The 20,884-nt window shown below is 60.2% G+C and overlaps 2 protein-coding genes across 4 annotated transcripts; one reads left to right on the top strand and one right to left on the bottom strand.

Annotated features, from left to right (window-relative positions):
• Positions 1–974: 974 nt before the first annotated feature.
• On the top strand, positions 975–12,881 carry RHBDF2 (rhomboid 5 homolog 2). The gene is made up of 18 exons (XM_074889068.1): positions 975–1,112; positions 3,376–3,525; positions 3,633–3,757; positions 4,369–4,561; positions 4,633–4,845; positions 5,408–5,536; positions 5,907–6,040; positions 6,309–6,521; positions 6,669–6,780; positions 7,310–7,384; positions 7,783–7,944; positions 8,086–8,186; positions 8,662–8,725; positions 8,866–8,960; positions 9,179–9,254; positions 9,764–9,864; positions 10,108–10,261; positions 10,904–12,881. The coding sequence occupies exons 2-18, from the start codon at positions 3,400–3,402 to the stop codon at positions 11,321–11,323; spliced, it is 2,493 nt and encodes an 830-aa protein (XP_074745169.1). The 5' UTR covers positions 975–1,112; positions 3,376–3,399; the 3' UTR covers positions 11,324–12,881.
• Positions 12,882–13,514: 633 nt separating this feature from the next.
• Positions 13,515–19,639, bottom strand: AANAT (aralkylamine N-acetyltransferase). Of its 3 annotated transcripts, none has more exons than XM_074889015.1 (4): positions 19,505–19,639; positions 15,943–16,234; positions 14,744–14,898; positions 13,515–13,934 (listed from the first exon to the last, which is right to left on the bottom strand). In XM_074889015.1, the coding sequence occupies exons 2-4, from the start codon at positions 16,097–16,099 to the stop codon at positions 13,722–13,724; spliced, it is 525 nt and encodes a 174-aa protein (XP_074745116.1). In that variant the 5' UTR covers positions 16,100–16,234; positions 19,505–19,639; the 3' UTR covers positions 13,515–13,721. The 3 variants fall into 3 exon arrangements, with proteins under 3 accessions (XP_074745116.1, XP_074745114.1, XP_074745115.1); XM_074889013.1 differs by having other exon boundaries at positions 13,515–14,355; positions 19,505–19,637; XM_074889014.1 differs by lacking the exon at positions 19,505–19,639 and adding an exon at positions 16,316–16,400 and having other exon boundaries at positions 13,515–14,355.
• Between the last annotated feature and the right edge of the window lie 1,245 nt (positions 19,640–20,884).

The following is a 20,884-nucleotide window of genomic DNA, read 5'->3' as shown; positions in this document are numbered from 1 at the left end:
GCTGCCCTCCTCCTCCCACTCTCTCAGTTCCAAATAATGTGTGTTAATGTGCAGAGCCATGAAAACTGCTCTGGCCACCCTGCGTGACCGGGACAGCAGGTGCCCGCTGGGCTGTGCCCGCCGGGTTGTGCCAGCTCCCCCAGAGCCGCGTCACCTTGCTCGGGGCAGGCCGGGTCTGTCCGTCCACCCACGCTGCATGGGGAGCTGGTAGGGAGTGGGACGGGGCTTTTAATCGTGCTGCAAACCTGCTTCACCAGGAAGCACAGATGTCCTTGCCCAGGGCTGCCTGTGGTGTGATGGGAGCAATTAGGGATGGGATTTTGGGCCAGGAGCGTTAAGAGCGGGGCTACACAAAGGCACCATGTCCTCTTGCACCCCTGAACAGCACCGTTTGGCTCCAATTTCTGTGCTTCTGGCCCTACAGCTGATAACCATTCCCCAGGGGTGGAGGAGGATGAGGGTGTCCCGGGGCTCGCTCCAGCCCTGGTGTGTTCCCATCCCTGGCTCCCTGGAGCAGCTGGCACCTCAAGCTCATTGCTGGCTGCCCTGGGAGGAAAACAAACAACATCTCCAGCTCGCCAGCGGGACGGAAAGTTTTGCTTGCTGGGGCTGGACCGCCTGGCTGGCGTTCTCCCAGCTTAGCAGCTATTAAATACCTCAGCAAGGCACTCGCCTTTTGTGCCTGCTCTTTGTGGGTGAGAGCTTGGCCTGGCAGGAGCGGGTGAAAACTCCCTGCCCGTCCTGCACAGTTCCCCTGCCACGGAGCAAGGTGCGTTGCTGCAAACGGCGTTTTTTCCTCCTTCTACCACCCTGTGCCAGCGGCTGGTCCATGTCCCCGGTGTCTGGCCGCTGGCAGCCCTGTCCCCAGGACCTGGGGAGCTTTGAGCTCAGCTCTCCCTCTTCCCGGGATGCTCCTGCAGCCTTCGCCTGCTTTCCCATGCGTGACTTCTCATTGCAGGCTCTCTCCCCACCAGGCAAGGCAGGAGGAGTTTGGCCGTGCTCCGGGGCTCTCGTGCGTGAAGGACAGAGGAGGAGGAGGAGGAAGAAGAGGAAGGCCACCACAGGTGTTGCCATCGAGACGCGCTGTGCAGGATCCCTGCCACTCTTATGAGGTAGGGAGACCCCGGCGGGGACCAATAGAATTTTGGGGTCTGGTTGCTCCCAGCTTTGGTGCTTAACAGCAGCGAGGGTTGAGGCAGCAGCTGAAGTGCTGGCAGCACCCAAGGGTGCTGCTTCGGTGCCTCTGGGGAGGAGGGGAGGCAGGCAGCATGCCGGGATGCTGCCTGTGATCACGGGTGCTGCCTCCAGCAACATCTTGCTGCTCCTAGTGGCATCTGTGTGATGGCTGCCTTGCATCTTCCCACCCGGATCCCCCCCCGTGAACTGATTTATCACCAAGGCCGGAGAGGAGCAGGGTTCATTTGGGAGTGAGGACCCTGCCCTGCCACCAGCCAGGGCTGCTGGTGCCCCTCGACAGCGGAGTCTTACTGAAGCCACCGCTGGGGTTGGATCTGGCATTCCCCCTGCCACGCACATGTCTCGCGTGTCTCCAGCGCTCACCCTGTCCCTGCCCTGCGGTGCCCCAGCCAGCCCGGAGCCCATTTTAAGCCGTGCAGGGGCAGGTGGGAGCAGCAGTCTGAAACCTGGCCCAGGAGCTGCTGAAGGGCAGTGATGCTCTGAGTGCCACCAGCTCCGGGCTCCCATGTCCTCAGGGAGCTGGTCCTGAACTCCCATATCCCCCAGGAGCTGGTTCCATGCTCCTAAAGCCAGGCTTTGCTTGTGGTGGGGTCTGAGGGGAGGGTTGTGCTTGGGACTCTGAATGCTGGGGGAGCTACAGAAGTGCCCCCGTGCCTGCCTCCTGCTCGGACATGTGCTGCCAAGGGGGACCCCATTGCAGAGGGGGCTGGGGGGGTCTCGGTTGCCCAGCTGACTGCTTGAGCACCCTTACTCAGTGAGAATGGAGCTGGGGGTGAGGCCATGGGGCTGCGCTGGTTATTGGGATCCTGGGCAGAGGGAGGAGCCAGGCTCATGGGTCGAGCTGGCGTTTTGCAGACAGTGGCACTGTTGGACTCTGAGCTCCAACTCAGAGGTGGTGGGTGGCAGCTGAGGAGCCCCAGTGGGACCCCTGGGGGGGGCCAGAGGACTCTGCCATCCCCCTCGGGTGGAGAGGGCCAGCTCCCATCTCCCCTTGTGAGCAGATCCCGTAGCGATGCCGGTCCTCGTGGCTGGCCCGTGGCACACTGAAGGGGGTGAGCGCGGCAGGTGGCACCATCCCCATGGCCATGGCTGGGCCGGGGGGACAAGGGATGCTCGTAAGACCTGTGTGAGTCTCCTGGGCACTGGCACATGGTCGTGGGGGGGGCAGGAAGAGGCCAGAGGGAGCCGTGCATCCCTTCAAGAGACCCTGTAGCCTCTAATCGGATCTGGGACTCGCTCCCTTGTGCTCGGATGGAATTACCTTTCCTGAGAGGTACTGGTGCCAGACCCTCGGGAGCGGATTGCTCAAGGAATTAACCACCTTTTGGCCATTAAGCTTCCTCCTCCTTGCACATGGTGCCAGGGAGGATTCAGTCTCCCAGCCTGGTGTATATGAGCACGTGCCAGAGGGGAATGTCCTGCATGGCCCCTCCCACGGGGTGCCCCAACACGTGGGGGACCTGGCTCCGTGGCCGGAGGTGGCACAGGCTGCCCCAGCCCCTCTCACAGCAGCCAGAGCTGTCCCACATGGGGGGGCTGTGCTGCATTTGGGGGGGATGTGAATCTGGTGTTCTCAGGCTTTGCATGTCCCCTGCCTGGCTGCGTCCCCTCCCTTCCCACTCTGCCCTGCACGGACAAGATAAGCACTTTGCAGACCCCCAGGAGTGCCTGCAATCCCCCTTCGGCTCCTTCGCTGTGCTGAACCATGAAGGCTGGTGCCCTTGTATCTGAGAGACACAGCTGTGTGCCATGGGCCTGGCTGGGACTTGCAGGGGTCCCCCCTGTGTCTCCCACACATGTGCTGAGTTGGTCAGGTGCATCCTGATGGGCTGGGAAACCTGCATGTCCCACAGGCATGTGCCAGGATGCCGGGGATGCTCTGACCCTGCCGCTCCTGCCATCCCTCGCTCTGCTCCCGGCAAGTAAAGGGGTGGTGCGGGTGGTCCTAGGGGACCGGGAGCGAGTGGGTGATGGAAGCCCTTCTGTCCACCCAAACCCGGGGAGGAGGTGCAGGTTTTGGGGATGCAGCGGCTGGGCTGATGGTGATGAGGTCTCGGCAGCATGGCCAGTGGCACACGGGGCTGAGACTGGTGAGACCCCATCTCCCCTTGGGACTCCACACACGAGCTCCTGGGGAGATATTTCTTCCTCTCTCGCTGACTCCTTGCACTCCCCCAGCCTGCTGGCCACCACCAGCCCGAGATGTCAGCCGGCGACAAGAACGGGGGCAGCCGCTCCAACAGCAGCCGCCTGCAGAGCAAGAAGCCCCCCAACCTCTCCATCGTCATCCCCCCGCGGGAGGCAGAGGAGGATGGCACCCGCAAGGAGGTGAGCGACGGGGAGCTGTGTCCATCCCACGCTGGGCTTGGGGGGCTGCTGCGTCTGAGGGATCCCCCCATGCCATCTTGTCCCTAATGCCCTGCTCTGCCTTCCAGCCCTCCAAGGTCCCCATCTACCGAAAGAGCAAGAGCCTGCAGGAGCCCCGCTCGAAGGGATGCGACAGCTCGGAGCGCCGGCCCGGCTTCCGCCGGCAGACTTCCCTGTCCCAGAGCATCCGCAAGTGAGGGCTGGGGAGCGGTGGCGTGAGGGCAGGGTGGGCTCCGTCAGCATCACCGGAGGGGTCCCTCAGTCCCCGTTGGGGTGTTGTGGCTGTGGGTACCGGCAGAGGACTTGGGATGGGGATAGAGAGTCGCAGGTTGGAAGGGAACACCGTGGAGGGTTTTGTGCAGCTCTCTTTGACTCCCTGGTGTCTGCCTGGGGATAATCCTGCAGCAGAATTGTTTAGTGCTCATTCACACTGTTGTTTTGTACACTGGGGAAATTTCTCAGCCCTGTTTATGTAGGGCCTTCACAAGCGCCTTGAGCCGTGCGTTTGCTGCAGCCCAGAGCCGATGCAGTGTCCCATGGAAGGAGCAACTCTCGGTGGAGTTACCTCTCCAGAGAGACCCAAAGGCCAGCGACCCCTCTGCAGCATCCCTTCCCCTTCCCTTCCCCCTTCCTTGAGACCCATAGCCGGGTCAAAACTGTCCTGCTGCGGGCTGAGCCGACACGCCCCAACCCAAATCGTCCGCCGGAGGGGATGCCCGGGTGGGATGGTGGTGCCCGGGTGGGATGGTGGTACCCGGGGTGGGGGGTCCAGCTGGGTGACGAGTGTGCCCATCGTGCGTCCAGGGGCACGGCGCAGTGGTTTGGCGTCAGCGGCGACTGGGAGGGGAAGCGACAGCAATGGCAACGCAAGAGCTTGCAGCACTGCAGCATGAGATACGGCAAGCTGAAGCCTGCCTACCGCGACATGGAGCTGCCCAGCCAGGAGGTGCCCTCCTTCCAAGGCACCGAGTCGCCCAAGCCCGCCAAGATGCCCAAGGTAGAGCTCTGGGCATGGGGTCTGGCTCCCAGCCTTGCTTTCCCAGCACTGACACCTCTTCCATCCTCCAGATCGTGGACCCGCTGGCCAGGGGCCGTCCCTTCCGCCATCCCGAGGAGACGGACCGTCCCAACACGCCCCACCACGTCCTGCCCCCCCTCACCCCCGGTGTCGTCTCCTTGGCATCCTTCAACAGCATCCGCTCCGGCTACGGCCGCCTGCCGCGCAGGAAGAGGGAGTCTGTTGCCCACATGAGCTTCAAGGCAGCTGCAGCCCTTCTCCGCGTGAGTTTTGGGGACCTGGGGGATGTCGTCATCGTCCTGACCCGGGTTTCAGCTCTGTCCCTCATCCATCATCTTTGCTTCTTGGCTTTTTGCTTTGCACAGAAATTGCTGTCTCTCCAGGGTGGGTTTGAGGGGGAAGGTTGGTGTTTTTTAACCTGACGTCTGCTTAAAAAGAGAAGTTTTGGTGAAAACTGGACATCCCTAGAAAAAAGCAGCTTCTGAGTTTCACTGCTGAGGAGCCAGGAAGCTTCTCCAACAGCTTTCTAGCCCCTGGGGAGCTCTGGGCAAGCCTCGGGGAGAGGGACTGAGACCAAATGGGATTCAGATTTCACTTGTCATGCTGACTAACATGGTCATGGTCTAATGCTGGCTCTGAGGAGCTAAAGGCAGCAACTGCTGCCAGCTCCTGCTGCTTGCCCTTCCCACACAGCGGGTTATGGTGCCTGGTTGGGATTTAATCCTTGCCATTTGGCTTTGGGGAGGGAAGCTGCGAGAAACCCTCGGTGCTACAAATCCTGGGGGACTTCTGGTTGCTTACCCTCATTTGCTTCCCCTGCCAAAGGGACGCTCTGTCCTGGAGCCGCTGGCTCCCAAGCAGAGGAGCAACAAGAGGAGCTTTGTGTACCCCAGCTTCATGGACGAGGACATGGTGGACCCTGCAGATACCCTGGACTCATCCTTCTTCAGTAAGGCAAGCGCCGTTCCACGCCAGCTGCCGGAGCGGGGAGGGGTCCTGGTGCCCCTGCACGGGGGCTGGACGTGCAACGGGGCTCTGACGGGGACCCCCGTGTTGGTGCTTCGCCCTGCTGGGAGCAGGGACATGGGTGGCTGCTGTGCCCGGTGCTTCAGAGCCCCAGTCTTGGTGATGCTCCTTGGGGGTGGCAGGAAGTGATGCCGCCATCGTGGGTGTGTTTTACACTGTGATGTGCAGTTAAGGGGATGTCAGTGGGGATCCCCCCCTCCCCAGGCTCCAGAGCCACCTGGTGATGGGCATCCTTGGGCGGAGGGAGGTTTCTCACCCATCGCACATGTCCAAAAACACATCTCTATCCTCCTTCCAGATGGACATGCACGACGAGACGTACTCCATGCCTGATGATGTCTTCGAGTCGCCTCCTCTATCAGCCACGTATCTACGCATGCACCCGGCGGGGGAGGATGCCAGGGTGTCCCCCGAGGTGGAGCAGCCCACCCCGTGAGTTCCAGCTCTCAGCCAGTCCAGCCCCTGAGGCTGCCCATGTCCCCTGCTGCAGTCAGGACGCCATCCCTCGCCATCCCTGCTGTGGGGCACTGGGCACTTCTGGTGTGCTTCTAGGAGGATGAAGCCAAGAGATGCCCCTAGTCCTCATCCCAAGCATCCTCTGGCCTTCCCCAGCTCTGAGCTGTGGCCATGGGGTTGCACGTGGGGGATTTCTCAGCTGGCCCCTTTCAGCAGGTGTGATGGGTTCCTCCTCTCTCTGCAGGCGGGAGGGTGTCCGGCTCACTTCGGCCTCCGCCGACGCCAGCCCGGCTCCCCGGCGAGGCAGGCGCATCGCTTCCAAAGTGAAGCACTTTGCCTTCGACCGCAAGAAACGCTACTACGGGCTGGGGGTGGTGGGGAAGTGGCTGAACAGGACGTACCGCCGCAGCCTGAGCAGCATCGTGCAGTCACAGCTGGAGATCACCGACAGCCACCGGTGAGGGGGGACCGGTGGGACAGGGATGGGCACGGGGCTCCTCAGCTGTAACTCAGATGTGTGTATCCCTCAGTGCTTGGGGGACTGCAGCATCCCTTTGCCCAACCGTCCTTGAGTTGCTCAAATTTTGGCTCCTTTCCTCCGCAGGCCGTATTTCACGTACTGGATCACCTTTGTCCACATCCTCATCACCTTGCTGGTCATCGGCACCTACGGCATCGCCCCCATCGGCTTCACCCAGCACGTGACAACAGAGTTAGTAAGTTTAAGAGCTACTGGCCGGGGCTGTCCCCTCCCAGCCTCTCCCATGACAGGTCTGGCTCTGATATGGCAACCAGCTAGCTGCTGAGGAAAGCAGGGCTGGTGTCTGGGGGTGCCTTCAACACCTCGGAGGGATGATCCTTCCTCTGGGGTTAATCCTGGGAGCCTGCAACCAGCTGCACTGCTCCCCCAGCACCCAGGCTGGAGAGAAGAGCAGGCATTCATCTTCTGGGGGGGACTGTGACCACCAGTGTCCCACGCTGTTGTGTTCCTTGCTAAGGCTGGGAGCATCTTGGGGCGCTGCTGGCTCCTGCTGTTTGAGAGGCTCCATTAAATCGCTGGGGCAGGGGTTCTGCGTGTGCGGGACAAGCAGCAGCATGCGGCAGAGCTGCTCTCCCTCCCACGTTGCTGCTGGGACCCAGCAGCCCTTCCCCTCGCATGAAGGGGGCTGCTCAGCCCCCCGCGAGCGGAGGGAGACGGGACTGCACCCCAGGGGATGGGGAGCTGACCCTGGCCTGGCTCGGCAGGTGCTGAGGAACAAGGGCGTCTATGAGAGCGTCAAGTACATCCAGCAGGAAAACTTCTGGATTGGGCCCAGCTCGGTAAGGGCTCTGCCGGACCCCCAGCCCGATGCTCGGCCCTCCACCGGCCTCTGCACCCTCTGCCCTGAGTCAAGGGGGGTCCCTGGGGTGCTCCTCCACCTGGACAGGAGCTCGACCCCTCATCCCAGCTTGCTGTCCTGGGCCCTTGGTGCCCCCATCCCTCTGGGACCTGCTGCCCGGTTCTGGGGGCTCAGCGGCGCTTCCCAGAGCTGCAGCACCACAGTGGGATGGTCAGAAGAGACCCCGTCCCCTTCCCACCCACCTTCCCTCACTGGGGTAACGGAGGCTCAGGACTATTACCTGTGGGGACCCTGCTGAGCTCTTCCTGGGGCAGCTGGAGGGAAGGGAGGTGTGGGGGGTGCCACGGAGTGTCCCCTGGACTGACATCTCCCTCCCAGATCGACCTGATCCACCTGGGAGCCAAGTTCTCCCCCTGCATCCGGAAGGATCGGCAAGTGGAGCGGCTCATCCAGCGTGAGCGGGACCGGGAGCGCGGCTCCGGCTGCTGCGTCCAGAACGACAACTCGGGCTGCATCCAGACGCTGCCACAGGACTGTTCGGTGCGTGCCGCCGGCACCGGGAAGCGCTGGGGAGAAGGGGGAAACGATCTCTCCACCCTGCACAGCACCAGAGCAGGATGCGTGCGGGGTCAGAGCACTGTGTTCACCCCCGTGTCCTCAGTTTCTCCATCTTCCCCGCAGGAGACGCTGGCGACGTTCATCAAGTGGCCAGGCACAAACGCGCCGGCCATGGGCTCGGGTGAGAAGCGGACGTCGGGGGCCGTGTGTCACCAGGACCCCAGGTAGGAGTGACGGCTGCGGGGGGGGGCAGCGCGGTCACCGGCTGTGGGCGCAGCAGAGGTGCTGCCTGGGGCTGCGTTTCCAGCTTGGATACCTCGAACTCTCTTGTCCAAGGGGCTGGGGGGCTCTTACGTGCTGTAGGAGAGCGATAAGGAAGAGGGAATCAGTGGGGAAACAGAGGTGGGGTCTGTCCTCAGCGTAGGCAGCAGTGGGTGATGCCGTTGGCTTGTGCTAGCCCCTGCCCACCCTGCTCCGCTGGGATGGGCGATGCTGCGAGGGGAGTGATGGGGGTGTCTGACAGACGTGGGTGCCGCGGGGTTCGCCAGCGGAAGGTGTTTCTGGGGGGGCGGTTGTAGAACACCAAGGTGCAGGGTCCCTCCCAGGCCAGGGAAGGGGCAGGTCTGGGGCTGTGTGCCCGTGGGGGGTTGTGCAGGGAGGGAGACCCATCCCGACCCCCCACCCACCTCCTCCCACCAGGACATGCGAAGAGCCGGCATCCAACCCACCCCACGTGTGGCCCGACGACATCACCAAGTGGCCGGTAAGAGCCCGGTGGCACCATGGGTGGCACCGCACTGGCAGCCTCCGTGGGAGACGCAGCAGGCGACGAGCCGGGCTGGGGGCTGCGGGGAGAGTCTGGGGCTGGACCCTGCCCACGGCTCCTCTCCCTCCTGCTTGCAGATCTGCACCTACGAGACCCAAACCAACCACACAGGCTTTGCCCACATGGACTGCCAGATCAAGGGCAGGCCCTGCTGCATCGGCACCAAGGGCAGGTGGGTCGCAGCGATGGGGGTGCTGGGCCCAGGCTTGGCTCCCCGCTCTGCCTCGCTGCCTGTTGTTGCTGTATCAGAGCTGTGCCAGGGGGAGAGGGAGGTTACGGAGCCTTGGGGTGGGTGGGAGGTTTGGTGGAGGCAGGGAGCAGAAGGGGATGCTCGGGGGAATGGGGAACAAGCCCTGTCCTGAGCGAGCCCGCTGCCTGCCCTCTGCCCAGCTGTGAGATCACGACGCGGGAGTACTGCGAGTTCATGCACGGCTACTTCCATGAGGAGGCAACGCTCTGCTCGCAGGTGAGCGGGGCCGGGAGCTGTGGCGGGGGACACAGGACACCATGCCAGCAGCTGGGTCACATATTGCTGTGCTGATGCCCAGGGGCTTTATAGGATCCTACCAGGAATGGGAGATGGTTGGGATGGGTGTGAGCAGGGGGAATGCAAAGTGCAGGGGCTTTCCCCGCTATCGGCTGGACTCCTGCTGCCGCTGCGTGCCCGCCTTACTGGTGTGGGGCAGGAGGAAATGTAGGGCTGGAGCCAACCTCTCCCAGGCAGCACCGGTGTCCTTGGGAAAGGCACATCCCAGGCAGGAAAACGGCCCTTCAGCATCTCCTGGGGCACTGGGGATGCTCGGTTGCTCCCTCCCCAGCGCCTGGGCAGTGTGGGTACCCTGTACCACCCAGTGTACCCCCACAACTGGCACATGGCATCGTCAGCCACATGTCCCTGTGAGCCATCCGTTGCTCCCTGCGACTCTGGGGTGTGGGCTGAGCTCCCGTCACCCCCCAATCCTGCCGCCTTTGCAGGTGCACTGCCTGGACGAGGTCTGCGGCCTCCTGCCCTTCCTCAACCCTGAGGTCCCCGACCAGTTCTACCGCCTGTGGCTGTCCCTGTTTCTGCACGCTGGGTGAGCCACCCCCCCCTGCCCCTGCACCCCCAGGGGATGGGGGGGTGACTCGGGACCGGAGTATCCATTGAGATGGTCTGTGATCCCTGATGGGTTGGGAGAGGAGAGGGGAGGACACCCCCAGACTACAGCCACACCTGCCGTCAGTGGAGGGTGTTTTGTAAGATGTCTCATGCCCTGGGGCAGCTGGCGGGGGGGGCTTTGGCAGGACAGGAGTCTCTAACGTGGGGTCTCTCCCCCCAGCATCATCCACTGCCTGGTGTCAGTGACGTTCCAGATGACGGTGCTGAGGGACCTGGAGAAGCTGGCGGGCTGGCATCGCATCTCCATCATTTTCATCCTTAGCGGCATCACAGGCAATCTGGCCAGTGCCATCTTCCTGCCGTACAGGGCAGAGGTGAGGGCTCAGGGGGCAGGGGGCTCTGCCCACATCACCCCAAACCCAGCCAGCTCCCTGGGGACCAAAGGACACCCCCTCCTTGTCCCTGTCCTGGCAGAGGTTTGGGCAGGGGACTGCAGCACAGAGCACTCATCCCCTGGCAGGTTTTGCCACGGTGGGGGGTGGGAGGCTGGTGCCCCCATGGCAGGGGGTGTCTCTGCCCCACGTGTGGGGTTCACACATGCCACGTGGGTCACGCATACCACGTGTAGGTGTGCGTGCGGGGTCCCTGGGCGGGCAGATGGCTAATCTGCTGGCAGCGAAACCCTGCTGGGCTTTAAATGAGATCAGGCTGAGCACCCTAATCCCCCCGAGGGTGCGTCGGAACGGGGCTGGGGAGGCTGTGGCCTGGGAGGGGGTGATGCTGCCTGGCCGCTGAGTCACCGAAAGCACTGGCTCTACTGAAACAGCACCGGTGTGCTCCCCTCTTCTTCCTTCTGTGCCAGGGCTCCCACCCCTGAGCCCCACACCAGTGTGAGTGCAGCCCTCGGAGGGATGCAGGAGCCACATGTGTTTTGCCAGGGGAGGAGACGGTCCCTGGGGACATGGGGACGTGTCCGGGTGCGCAGGGTCTGGCCATGACTTCCCCCATCCCTGCAGGTGGGCCCTGCTGGGTCCCAGTTCGGCTTGCTGGCCTGCCTCTTCGTGGAGCTCTTCCAGAGCTGGCAAGTGCTGGAGAAACCCTGGAAAGCCTTCCTCAACCTCTTTGGCATCGTCCTCTTCCTCTTTGTCTGCGGCCTCTTGCCGTGGATCGATAACATCGCTCACCTCTTCGGCTTCCTCAGCGGCCTCCTCCTCTCCTTCGCCTTCCTGCCCTATATCACCTTCGGCACGGTGGACAAGTACCGCAAGCGAGCCATGATCATCGTCTCCTTGCTGGTTTTCGTGGGACTCTTCGCCTCGCTGGTGGTCTGGCTCTACGTCTACCCCGTGAACTGGCGCTGGGTGGAATATCTCACCTGCCTGCCCTTCACCAGCAAGTTCTGCGAGAAGTACGAGCTGGAGCAGGTCCTGCACTGACCCCGCCGGCGGGGACGGGGCTGGGAGAGGCGCCGGCAGTGATGCTTTCTGTGGGTGGATCTTCACCAGCCCGCAGGAGATGGTGGCTCCTCTGGGATGGGGCAGAGACCCTGGGCACGGCTTCATCCTCAGGGCTGGTGGGTTTTGGGCTCCCCCCTTTAAATGCTGAGGATGCAGTGGGGAGCAGGGCTGGAGCCATCCTGCCCTGCACCCCTTTGGGGCTGCTACTCGGCACTGAAAAGCCATAATTAGTTTGGAGACTGACCCTGGCTGCTGCCTGCATGGGGAAAGGGCCGAGGGAAGTGGGATTTTGGTGCATCCACAGCCAGGCTGGGCTCCTACCCCTGGGGCAAGGGGCCTCAAAAGCACCTGGGAATGAAGCTACCAAGGTCTCCTGCCTGTGCCTCTGCCTGCCCAGGGCCCCATCCTGCCTCAGTGCCCGCAGGCACTGCAGCTCATACTGTGAACACGACCCCTTTTTTTGCAGGGGCACTTTTTTTTATCCACAGCTCTTTAGGCTGAGGGTTTCCCCCACTTTGAGCTCCCCAGGGTCTCTGCTGTGGCTCTGAGGTGTTCAGAGCTGGGCTTTGAAGGTATTTTTCAGTCTGGCTCTCACATCCGATGCTCCCCTGAGGATTGGAAGGGGGCTTGTGCTTCCCCACCTGGGCTCCTCACTGGATGGAGAGGCAGGACTTAGGGCAGGGGGGGCTGCTTTTCCCCTTATTTCAGTGAAATTCCCTTTTTGGAAGCGGAGAAGTGGCATGTACTGCATTTGTAGTGCCATACTGCAAGAAAGACATGGAGAAAAACACCCTGGGGGGCTTGTGTGGCTGCTCCTGAAGCCCACAGACCCCTCAGGAAGCTGTTGGTGCTCCTGCCTTTCATTTCTGCCTCGAGTTCCTGCTGTAACCCCTTTCCCTTTTTCAAAGCGTAAGGACCCGAGTAATCCTCCCCTTCTCAAGCAGTGCTGGATGGACGGAGAAGCTCAGGATGGGGCAGTCACCTTCCCCATTCCCTGCCGGAGGCTGCACGTCCCCCACCTGCCCCCAGCCCTCGGCTGCTGCTCCCCAGCATCTCCTCCTCCCTCCCTCTGGCCACAGGCACGAAGGCAGGTCCTTCCCGGGGTCCGGGTGACTCCTCTGGGCTGGTTTAGATGCAGGCTGGTGCCGGGCTGTCTCTCTCTTAGGTGTTGCTTTGGCAGGAGTGGGTCTCAGTGCTGTTAAATGGGGGAAGGTGTGAATCCCCCAGCCGGGATGTCCTGGCATGAGTATTCAGGGGCTGGGAGCTTGGCTCCCTCTGTCTACAACCACTTTCCAGGTGACCCCAGGAGCTCTGTGGCACCTCCGTCTCTCCCTGCATCCCTCCTTGCATCCTCCCATCCCTCCTTGCATCCTCCCATCCCTCCTTGCATCCTCCCTCCACCACGGGCCAGTTTTCAGCCCCGCTCTGTCCCTCTGGTGCTGCTCCAGCCAAAGACACCTCATTTGTCTCTTTTTGATACTTTTTTTAAAAGCTGTGGGTTTTTTTCCCCCCTTAATAAATTTCTACCTGTATTTAATGAGATGCACAAAGCCTTTTCTGCCTTCTCGGGTGCAGGCACTTTTAGGGAGTTCTGGTTGTTTTGGTGATGGCTGGTGTGGCAGGGAGAGGCAGGGATGGGAGCGCCTGGGGCCAGTGCCCTGATGTGCAGGGCTGTGGTGTCCCCCAGTACCCCTCAAAGCCCTCCCTGGGAGGGGCACAGGGTTTGAAGAGCCTCAAGCAGAAGGGGAAGCCAAACGCCTGAAGCAAAAAGACCCCACGGAGCCTCCTGACCCTGCCCAAGGGCAGAGCCACCCCTGCCTGTGCTCTACCCTTCATCCAATGACCCAGAGCTGGATTTGCTCTATCTCCCCCAAAACTGAGATGCCCCAAGGGGTGTTGGAGGGCTCCCCTCATGCTGGCTGGTGCCCTCCCTCTGGCTGTCGTGAGGAGGTGAGGGTCGGAGCAGGGCAGGAACACACAGATTGTGTAGAAAACCACCACCACGTCTTTATTTGCTGCTTCACAACAGCCCAAGGCGTTTGCAGAAGGCTTGTCCTGGGTCTGAGGGTGGGGAGACTGTTTTGGTCTGCCCCCCCCCCCTCCCCCCCCTCCCCAGGGAGGCTCTGCAATGTGCGGCTGGGGGTGATGGTGGGCTGGGGGTGTGCTCCAAGGGGTCTGGAAAGATGTCTGCGGGTGGGGGGGGGCTGCTGGGACCCCTGCCTGGTCTGGGGGGTGCTCAGGGAGGGCTTGGCCGTGGTGCATTCACTCATGGTGGTGGGAGGGGGTGCAGGCCTGGGGGCACACAGGCTCTGCTGGGTGTCTCAGCAAAACGTGGCTGCGAGGGCTCTGAAATCAGCGGAGCCCCCCCCAGCTGCTCCTAGGGCAAGGCCTTTCCCTCCCTGGGGGACACATGGCCCTGTAGCCCCCCCAGGCTTGCCAGCACAGCCCTGGCTAAAGCAGAGACTGGCAGGGAGGGTGTGTCAGTGCTTCCAGTGCGGCCAGGCAGGAGATTTCTGTCCCCAGCCCTGCGGGGCTGGCGTGGGACTGAGCTGATCTCCTGGCTGGAAGGCAGATGTGGCAGACGGAGCAGCTGTAGCCAGGGAAAATGTAGAGCCGTGGCAGGGATGGAGGGGGGTCGCAGCCGCTCATTCCCCCCGCCCTCAACAGCCTCTCTCCAGCCCGCCCCCCCCCCGACCCGAGGGGGCTCAGCAGCCGCTGTTCCTGCGCATGAAGGCATGTCCCCGCACGGAATGCTGCATCTCGATGAAGGCCAGCTCCCCCACCGTCACCTCGCAGGGACCCAGCGCCTCGAAACCGCACTTCTGGTAGAAGGGCACGAGGAAATCTTCGCACATGAGCAGGGCACGCCGGACGAAGGGCAGGCACCGCAGGTACTGCAGGTACCGCCACAGGAGGATGGAGCCCTTGCCCTGCTGCCGGAAGGTGCGATGCACGGCCAGCACGTGGATGTGCACCGCCGTGCCCCGCGGCTTGTGCAGGGTCAGCGCTGCCTGCCGAGGGGGGGCGGGGGTTAGTGTGACCGGGGGGTCCCGTCCTCCATGTGTCTTGGTTCCCCACCCCAATGAACCAGAGTCCACATCCTCCCCACAAAGGGAAAAGGGTCCCAGTGCCATCCCCCTTCACCTCCCCCCATTATCCTTGGAGGCTTTTTAATTTTAAAATGAATGTTGAGGGGAATTACTTGGCATATTTTTTAACAGCATCAGGAAAATTAATTAATGAGAAAGTTCATTTTCACCAGAGCAGCCCTGTAGCAGTTAATCTTGGGAGAAGGCTTAGTGAGTAGCCTCTGGGCCCTGGGGAGCTTCTCCTCATCCCCAGGCTCTGGCAGTGCCTCTCCCAGGGCACAAGCTGGGGAGAACAGGGTCCAACTCTTACCTGGCTGAGCCTCTCCTGGTCCCAGAGGGAGCCGATGATGAACGCCACGAGCCGCCCTTCCTCAAACCAGCCGAGGGAGAGCTCCGGGCACAGGTTCAGAAAGTGGCGGATCTCGTCCAGGTGGAGGGGACAGTCCCCTGAGACGGATATAAAGGCTGGAGGGGGACAGCAGCGAGCACAATGAGGGGGACTGAGGACACCCAGACTCAGAAAACCCCCCAGCGTCGATGTAGGGGGGAAAGTGGGATGTGATGGGGAGAGATGGCGTGTGTCCTGCTGCCTGTGTGGTCTAAAGGAGCTCTAAGGGACACGGATAGCTGCAGGGAGCAGCTCTGCTCCTCCAAAGGCAGCCACCCCCCCAGCCCAGGGACCAGCTCCCCACTCTCATTGCTGATTCCAGGGCTACAGCAGCAGGTGCTGAGACGAGCCCTCCCTCCTGGCATCTCCCCAGCTGCCCTTGCCCTGTGGAGAGGAGGGAGAAATGGGCTGGGGGAAGGCTGGGTGAGGGGAGCTGGGGGTGTCTGGGGTGGAGTGGAATGGGGAGGCTGCTGGGGGTGCATCTCAAAGTGCCCTTGAGCAATAGGAGACAGAGTGTGGTGTCCTTCCTCCCACCTTCCCCCTCTCCAGTCCACTTGCCTCTGGAAAGCTTGGGAAAGGTGCTCCCTGCTTGCCTGGTCCTGCTCTGGGATTGCTGCCCACCACCCCCACCTTGGGCAGCTGGGTGAACCGGGGGCTGTGGTTCTCCACCTCCTTAATCACAACCTCCCCCACCTTGTTAGGGATCCCATGGTGGCCTGGCCACAAGTCATGGCTGCTGGCTCCCTCCCTCATCACCCACGAGGGCATGTAGAGGGGTTTTGGCACCACGGTGTGCCCTCAAGGAGCGCAAGGGACTGGAGAAGGAAAGGGAGGGCTCATCTCAGAATCCCAGAATCATTCAGGTTGGAAAAGATCCTTGGGATCATCGAGTCCAACCATCAGCCCGACTACAAAGTTCTCCCCTACACCACATCCCCCAACATCTCATCCAAACAACCCTTAAACACATCCAGGGATAGAGACTCCACCCCCTCCCTGGGCAGCCTATTCCACTGTCTGATCACTCTTTCTGTGAAAAAGTTTTTCCTAATGTCCAGTCTAAGCCTCCTCAATCTCCAGCCAACGCCACCAGGCAGGACCTCCCCGGGGCAGCCCCTCACCTTCCCGCTCGATCTCAAACACGCTGATGGCGTCCTCGGGGCTGAGGCAGCGAAACTCGCTGGCGGGCAGCGTGTGGCGGCGCTGGCCCCCGGGCGAGCTCCGGGGGGACCTCAGGTGAACGGGCTTCAGGAAAGGCAACGGGCTGAGTGCTGACATCCTCCTCCTCCTCCTGCCTGGCTTCCCACCAGTCCGTCTGTTCAGGGCCGCCTCTGCCGGCTCCCAGCCCCCGCGGCGTCGCGGCACCCTTTAGTTCAGCCAATCTGCTCCGGCGCTCTTAGCCGCTGAAAATACCTGTTCATCACATGTGGGATTAGGATGCTTGCCACCTTTTTCCTATACATATGTGTGTATATATCTATCCATAGCAAATACCTGCCCACAGTGACCCCACTGCGGGTCTGCTGGCGCTGCGAGCTGGGGCCAGTGCAGCAGCCTGGCACCAGCTGTGGGTCGTAGCAAACTCGTGATCTCAGGGATGTGGGGGCCAAAAGCCTGGTGACCAGCTGCCAGCATCCAGGCAGTGGGACAGAGCAGGGACAGGGGCTGTTAGAGCTGGGGGAGCAGGCGTGGGGCTGAGCATCCTGCCCTGACATCCTGCCCCACACCTCCTGACCCGGCCCATGGCAAAGCCAGGCAGCAGGATGGGCAGGAGAGCCCCAGGGCACGTCCAGCCCCTGCCCTAGGGACAGGCAGGGTGGGATGTGGCTGCGGGAAGCTGAGGGGCTGCAAAATAAGCATCTCTGGGGGAAAGCTCCGTGTGGTGCTGCATGATTGTCCATAAGCGAGAGGTCAGTGACGGACACATCGGGCAGCCAGAGCTGCCTCTCAGAGACAGCCCAAGCTGCCAGGATTTGCTCCCATTTCCAGCTTGCTCAGCAGATAAGCGACACAGCTTAGCCCCATTGGGCTCTCAGGTCACGTCCACGCTCACAGACATAGCTGGGATGGGTCAGTGGCAGGACAACTGGGTCCCTTCTGCCATGAGCCTCAGGCGTCCCACCTGGGTGAGGTGCCCCCAGGATTTACCCCTGTCCCAGGAACTTTGGGCAGTATGATCCCACCAGGCACAGCCCATCCCGGGACATGCCGCCTGTGACACAGGACCCCAGACCCCTCAGTTCTCCCAGGAGGGTCACCAGCACCTGAGCTCGCCGAGCTCCTCTGGCAGCACCCGTCCTGCACAGCCCAGCCAAATCCCTTGACCTGGATCAGAGCCTGTAGCTTCAATCTGCCTCTGCTTTCATGTGTGAGTGAACCAAGTTAATAAATCCAGAGAGAACTACAAACTGAGCGAATAACTTTGCTAAGCACACGCATCCCACAGGCAGAAATAGTGGGAATTGCTCCGGGGCCATCCATCCATCCATCCATCCCTGCTCAGCCTAAAATTCAAGCAATTTGCAGTAAAGCCAGTGTGAAGCCAGGTCATTTTTGATTATTGTTTGAGAGGTGCTGGCTTTCCCTGCTAATTATAGTCTTGCCTCCAGCTAATAGGATTTATAGAAACAAAAGCATTACCAGCACAAGCATTGCACAGGGCAGAACCAGCGCAAGCTGGGAATTTTCCATCCTGAAATGCCAAGGGCTGGGTGCTTGAAATGCCTGTTTTATCCAGTCCGAGGTGAGACGGGGTGTTGTTGTGATTGATTTTCAATGAATTGCTGGTTTGGCAGGGAGTGTGTATCTAAGGGATCAGGTCTATCAGGGAGAGGGAGTTTCTTTTGCAGGGAAACTATTTAGCATCCCCAATGCTCATTCTAGTCACCGAGAACTGCGATGATGCTGGGAATGGGTGGTTCATGCTCCCAGAAATGGTGTAGGAGGGAAGTAAAGGGGTGGCCGAACTGGAGGGGAAAACGGGGTGCAGGGGCAGTTGTAGTGTTTCTAGAGCTTATTATCAAATCTTTTGGAACTCCTCATCCTGCTAATTGGATTAGGGGCTCATCCACCTGGATAAATCCCAGAGCAGGCAAGAGGGTAGGCTCTGGGCACCTAGAAAATGCAACGGTAGTTTGATCCTGGGTGGTGCTGAGTGCCTGGGGCAGGTCCGGGGGTTGCTGGATCAGGCCTGAGGATGGCAGGGCAGAGCAGCCAGCTGAGTACGGCCTCAGGCAGGGATGGCGTTTCTGCTGCCGTGGGAATTACGGAGCAGGATCATGGACTCATAGAATAGTTTGGGTTGGATGGGACCATTAAAGGTCATCGAGTTCAACCCAAAACCTTCAGCTAGATCAGGTTGCTCAGGGTTGTTTGCTCCCCAATACCCACTGTTAAACAGTCCACTGTCCAAGAGCAAGTCTTTATCCCAGATCATACGAAGGCTGGAAAGAACTGAAGAGCAGAAAGTCTCTACAGGGACATCCACAGAGCTGGGGGGGTTCAACACCTCTTGTGCAAATGACTGGTCCATTCCTATTAGAGATAACCAGGAAAGGGGAATTAGAGCCCTCCAGCTATTTTTAGAAATCTCCTGAGACCCCAATCAGCAACAGTCTGGTGCAGAAGTTGGTGATGGGGAAAGGCTGCTCCTTGGCTTGTTTTTCTTCTGTTTTTTCCCCTCTGGCACTTTATTTCTGGCAACCCAGGTTATACAGCTGGAGGGCTGATACATTTGTGTTTGTTTTCTGGAAACGAACTTTTTGCTTCGCTTCTTGGCTTCCCCACAGATGCAAAGGGCTTCTGGGGTGGGGGATACAGAGCCTGCAGAGCACAGAGGAACCAGCTGACCTTCCCAGCCCATCCCCAGAGCCGACCCCATGGGGGTACCAGCACTGCTGTTACACCTGGGAACCAGCCAACCTGCAGAGGTGAAGGAAACTCGCCCCAGGTCTCAGAGTAAGTGAGAAACAGAGTGAGGAAAAATCCTCCCTCCCTGACTCCAGACATCTGCCTTCCAATGCTCCAACACAGCCTCCTGTACACTGTTGAAGTCACACCCCAGGCTGTATTTTGTGCTGTAACTCCAGACCTGCCTGAGACGAGCCCGATACGTTTGTGTGTATGTAGCAGCGTACGAAAAGCTCGCTCTGGAAATTTCCCCCCCCCACACTTGTGTTTGAGCACTAGAGATCAAAGCATCCGCATGGTCCAGGGGGACGCTCACATGTGAATAAACAGGCAAGTCTGCAGTAACCCCCTAACAGCATCTTTTTATTATGTTATGAATGTCTGCCTGGATTTGGAGCTTGAATTTTTAAATGAGTTGATAGTAAGGAGTCATTCACCCAGTTTTGAAGCCAATATTCTTTGCAAAAGAGCTCGAGTTCTCCCCACACCCCAAACATGGAGGGTTTTAGTGAGAAGAGTCCCTGCACCCAGGTTTTGATAGCATGTGTTGGAAGTGTAGGGGCGGGACACGGGCTGTGATGGCAATTGTGCTCTTACCTCCACCAAAGTCACTTTTCAGGCAAGCTAAGCTCCATGCACCAACCTCCGTTCCCTCTGGGGGCATTCCTCCCATCCTGGGATACTGGGGCTGGCAAGTCACAGTGGCCTTGGGACCACCAGCTGTCCCCAAGGCTGTTAGTACCACCGGGATGCAACAGAAACGTGGGTGCTTACCGGACGGGACCCCGCGCTGCTCCGCTGCCCGCCTGGCTCCGGTGGTGCCGTCTTGCAGCTGGCAGGAGAGAAGGACCCGGAGTTTTTCCTCCCCTCCTCTGTCTGCTGCACCCTCCACAGCCCTTGCTTATATATATTTGTTATTTACGGAGCACGTGATGACATCCTAAGGAGTTTATAACCCCGATGAAAGACAGGGAGAGGTGAGAGGCTTTAAGGTGACAGGCCAGCAAAAGGATCCCATCAGGCTTTTTTTTTTTTTTTCCCCTGGCATGACTGCCTGCAGAGGGATAAAGCATTTAGCTGATTGCTCTGCACTGAGTCCCTGCTGTGAGCTGGACAGGGAGAGCAGAGGGCTTAGCTAGGAAAGGAGAGCCAGGTACTGTGCCTGATCCAGACCTCTGTGACAGCATCGCGAGCCCGCAGGAAGATGAAGGCAGCGTGGATGAGCTTTCTTTGCAGCAAGGATGAGGAGGCTGCTGGTTGTGCCAGGCATGATCATCTCTTGGGCTTGAGTGGTAAGGAATTTCTCAGGGGAATTGGCTGGCTCCTTGTAGGATGGGCGGCCAGACCTAATGTTTCTGCCCCAAGGAGCTTACTCCAAAGAGCAAGCCATCTCTCCCCCGCACAGCCCTCGGTCCCTGCGAGCTATTATGTAAGAAATTGGATAGGCAAAGCTGGCAATATTTGTCTCCATCAGGACATGTGTAATAAAAGGGGGATTATCCCAGGCGTGAGGATGATGTTGGCATCATCATTATCATCATGAACCAGATGCAGCCCTGAAAGAAGCCCAGAGCAGGAGGCAGAGCTGGCTTTGCTCCACTGGAGACATTTCCAGGGGAGCTCAAGACCTGCTTTAGTTTTCAGCCATGGGCAAAGTGACCTGGGGCTACACCCTTATCTCCCTCTTTTAAGTTTTTTTCATGGAATTGAAACAGAAATACAACCCAGCAGCTTTCTGCTCTTCAGAAACGGCATTTCAGAGCAACTGCCAGCCATTAAAACTGAGGCCAGCAGAGCAGAGGCTGGCCCGTGGCTGGAATAGTCAAGCAGGGATGCTGCTCTTGGTGATTTTATCTGGGTCTGTCTCTCCCTGCTCCCACACAGCTGCAGAGGGTCAAAAACTCCATTAAACCAGAGCCACAGCAGTGTGCTGAGATTTACATATTTAGCAGCTCTCTCAGCATCTTCAAAGAGCCCCGAGCTGTCACTCCGGCTCCCAGCCAGGCTGGTCCCTCGGTTGGGGTGCCCGCTCAGGAAGCAGCAATTATCTCTGGGTAGGATTTGCAGCGAGGGGCGACACGTGGGAGGCAGATGAATCACGACTTGTCCCCCGCTCTGCCAGGACTTGGGAATGAAGCAACGCACACGCAGCCC

This window comes from Strix uralensis, chromosome 19, assembly GCF_047716275.1.
Source record: "Strix uralensis isolate ZFMK-TIS-50842 chromosome 19, bStrUra1, whole genome shotgun sequence".
Classification (NCBI taxonomy): domain Eukaryota; kingdom Metazoa; phylum Chordata; class Aves; order Strigiformes; family Strigidae; genus Strix; species Strix uralensis.
This window is presented reverse-complemented; position numbering and strand designations above follow the sequence as displayed.

Coding starts and splice junctions, on each gene's coding strand:
- RHBDF2 (XM_074889068.1), top strand. CDS start 3,400: ATGTCAGCCGGCGACAAGAACGGGGGCAGCCGCTCCAACAGCAGCCGC. Junction 7,945..8,085: donor CGCTGCCACAGGACTGTTCG/GTGCGTGCCGCC, acceptor TCTTCCCCGCAG/GAGACGCTGGCGACGTTCAT. Junction 9,865..10,107: donor TCCCTGTTTCTGCACGCTGG/GTGAGCCACCCC, acceptor CTCTCCCCCCAG/CATCATCCACTGCCTGGTGT.
- AANAT (XM_074889013.1), bottom strand. CDS start 16,099: ATGTCAGCACTCAGCCCGTTGCCTTTCCTGAAGCCCGTTCACCTGAGG. Junction 14,899..15,942: donor GTTTGAGATCGAGCGGGAAG/GTGAGGGGCTGC, acceptor GTCCCCCTCCAG/CCTTTATATCCGTCTCAGGG. Junction 14,356..14,743: donor ACCAGGAGAGGCTCAGCCAG/GTAAGAGTTGGA, acceptor CCCCCTCGGCAG/GCAGCGCTGACCCTGCACAA.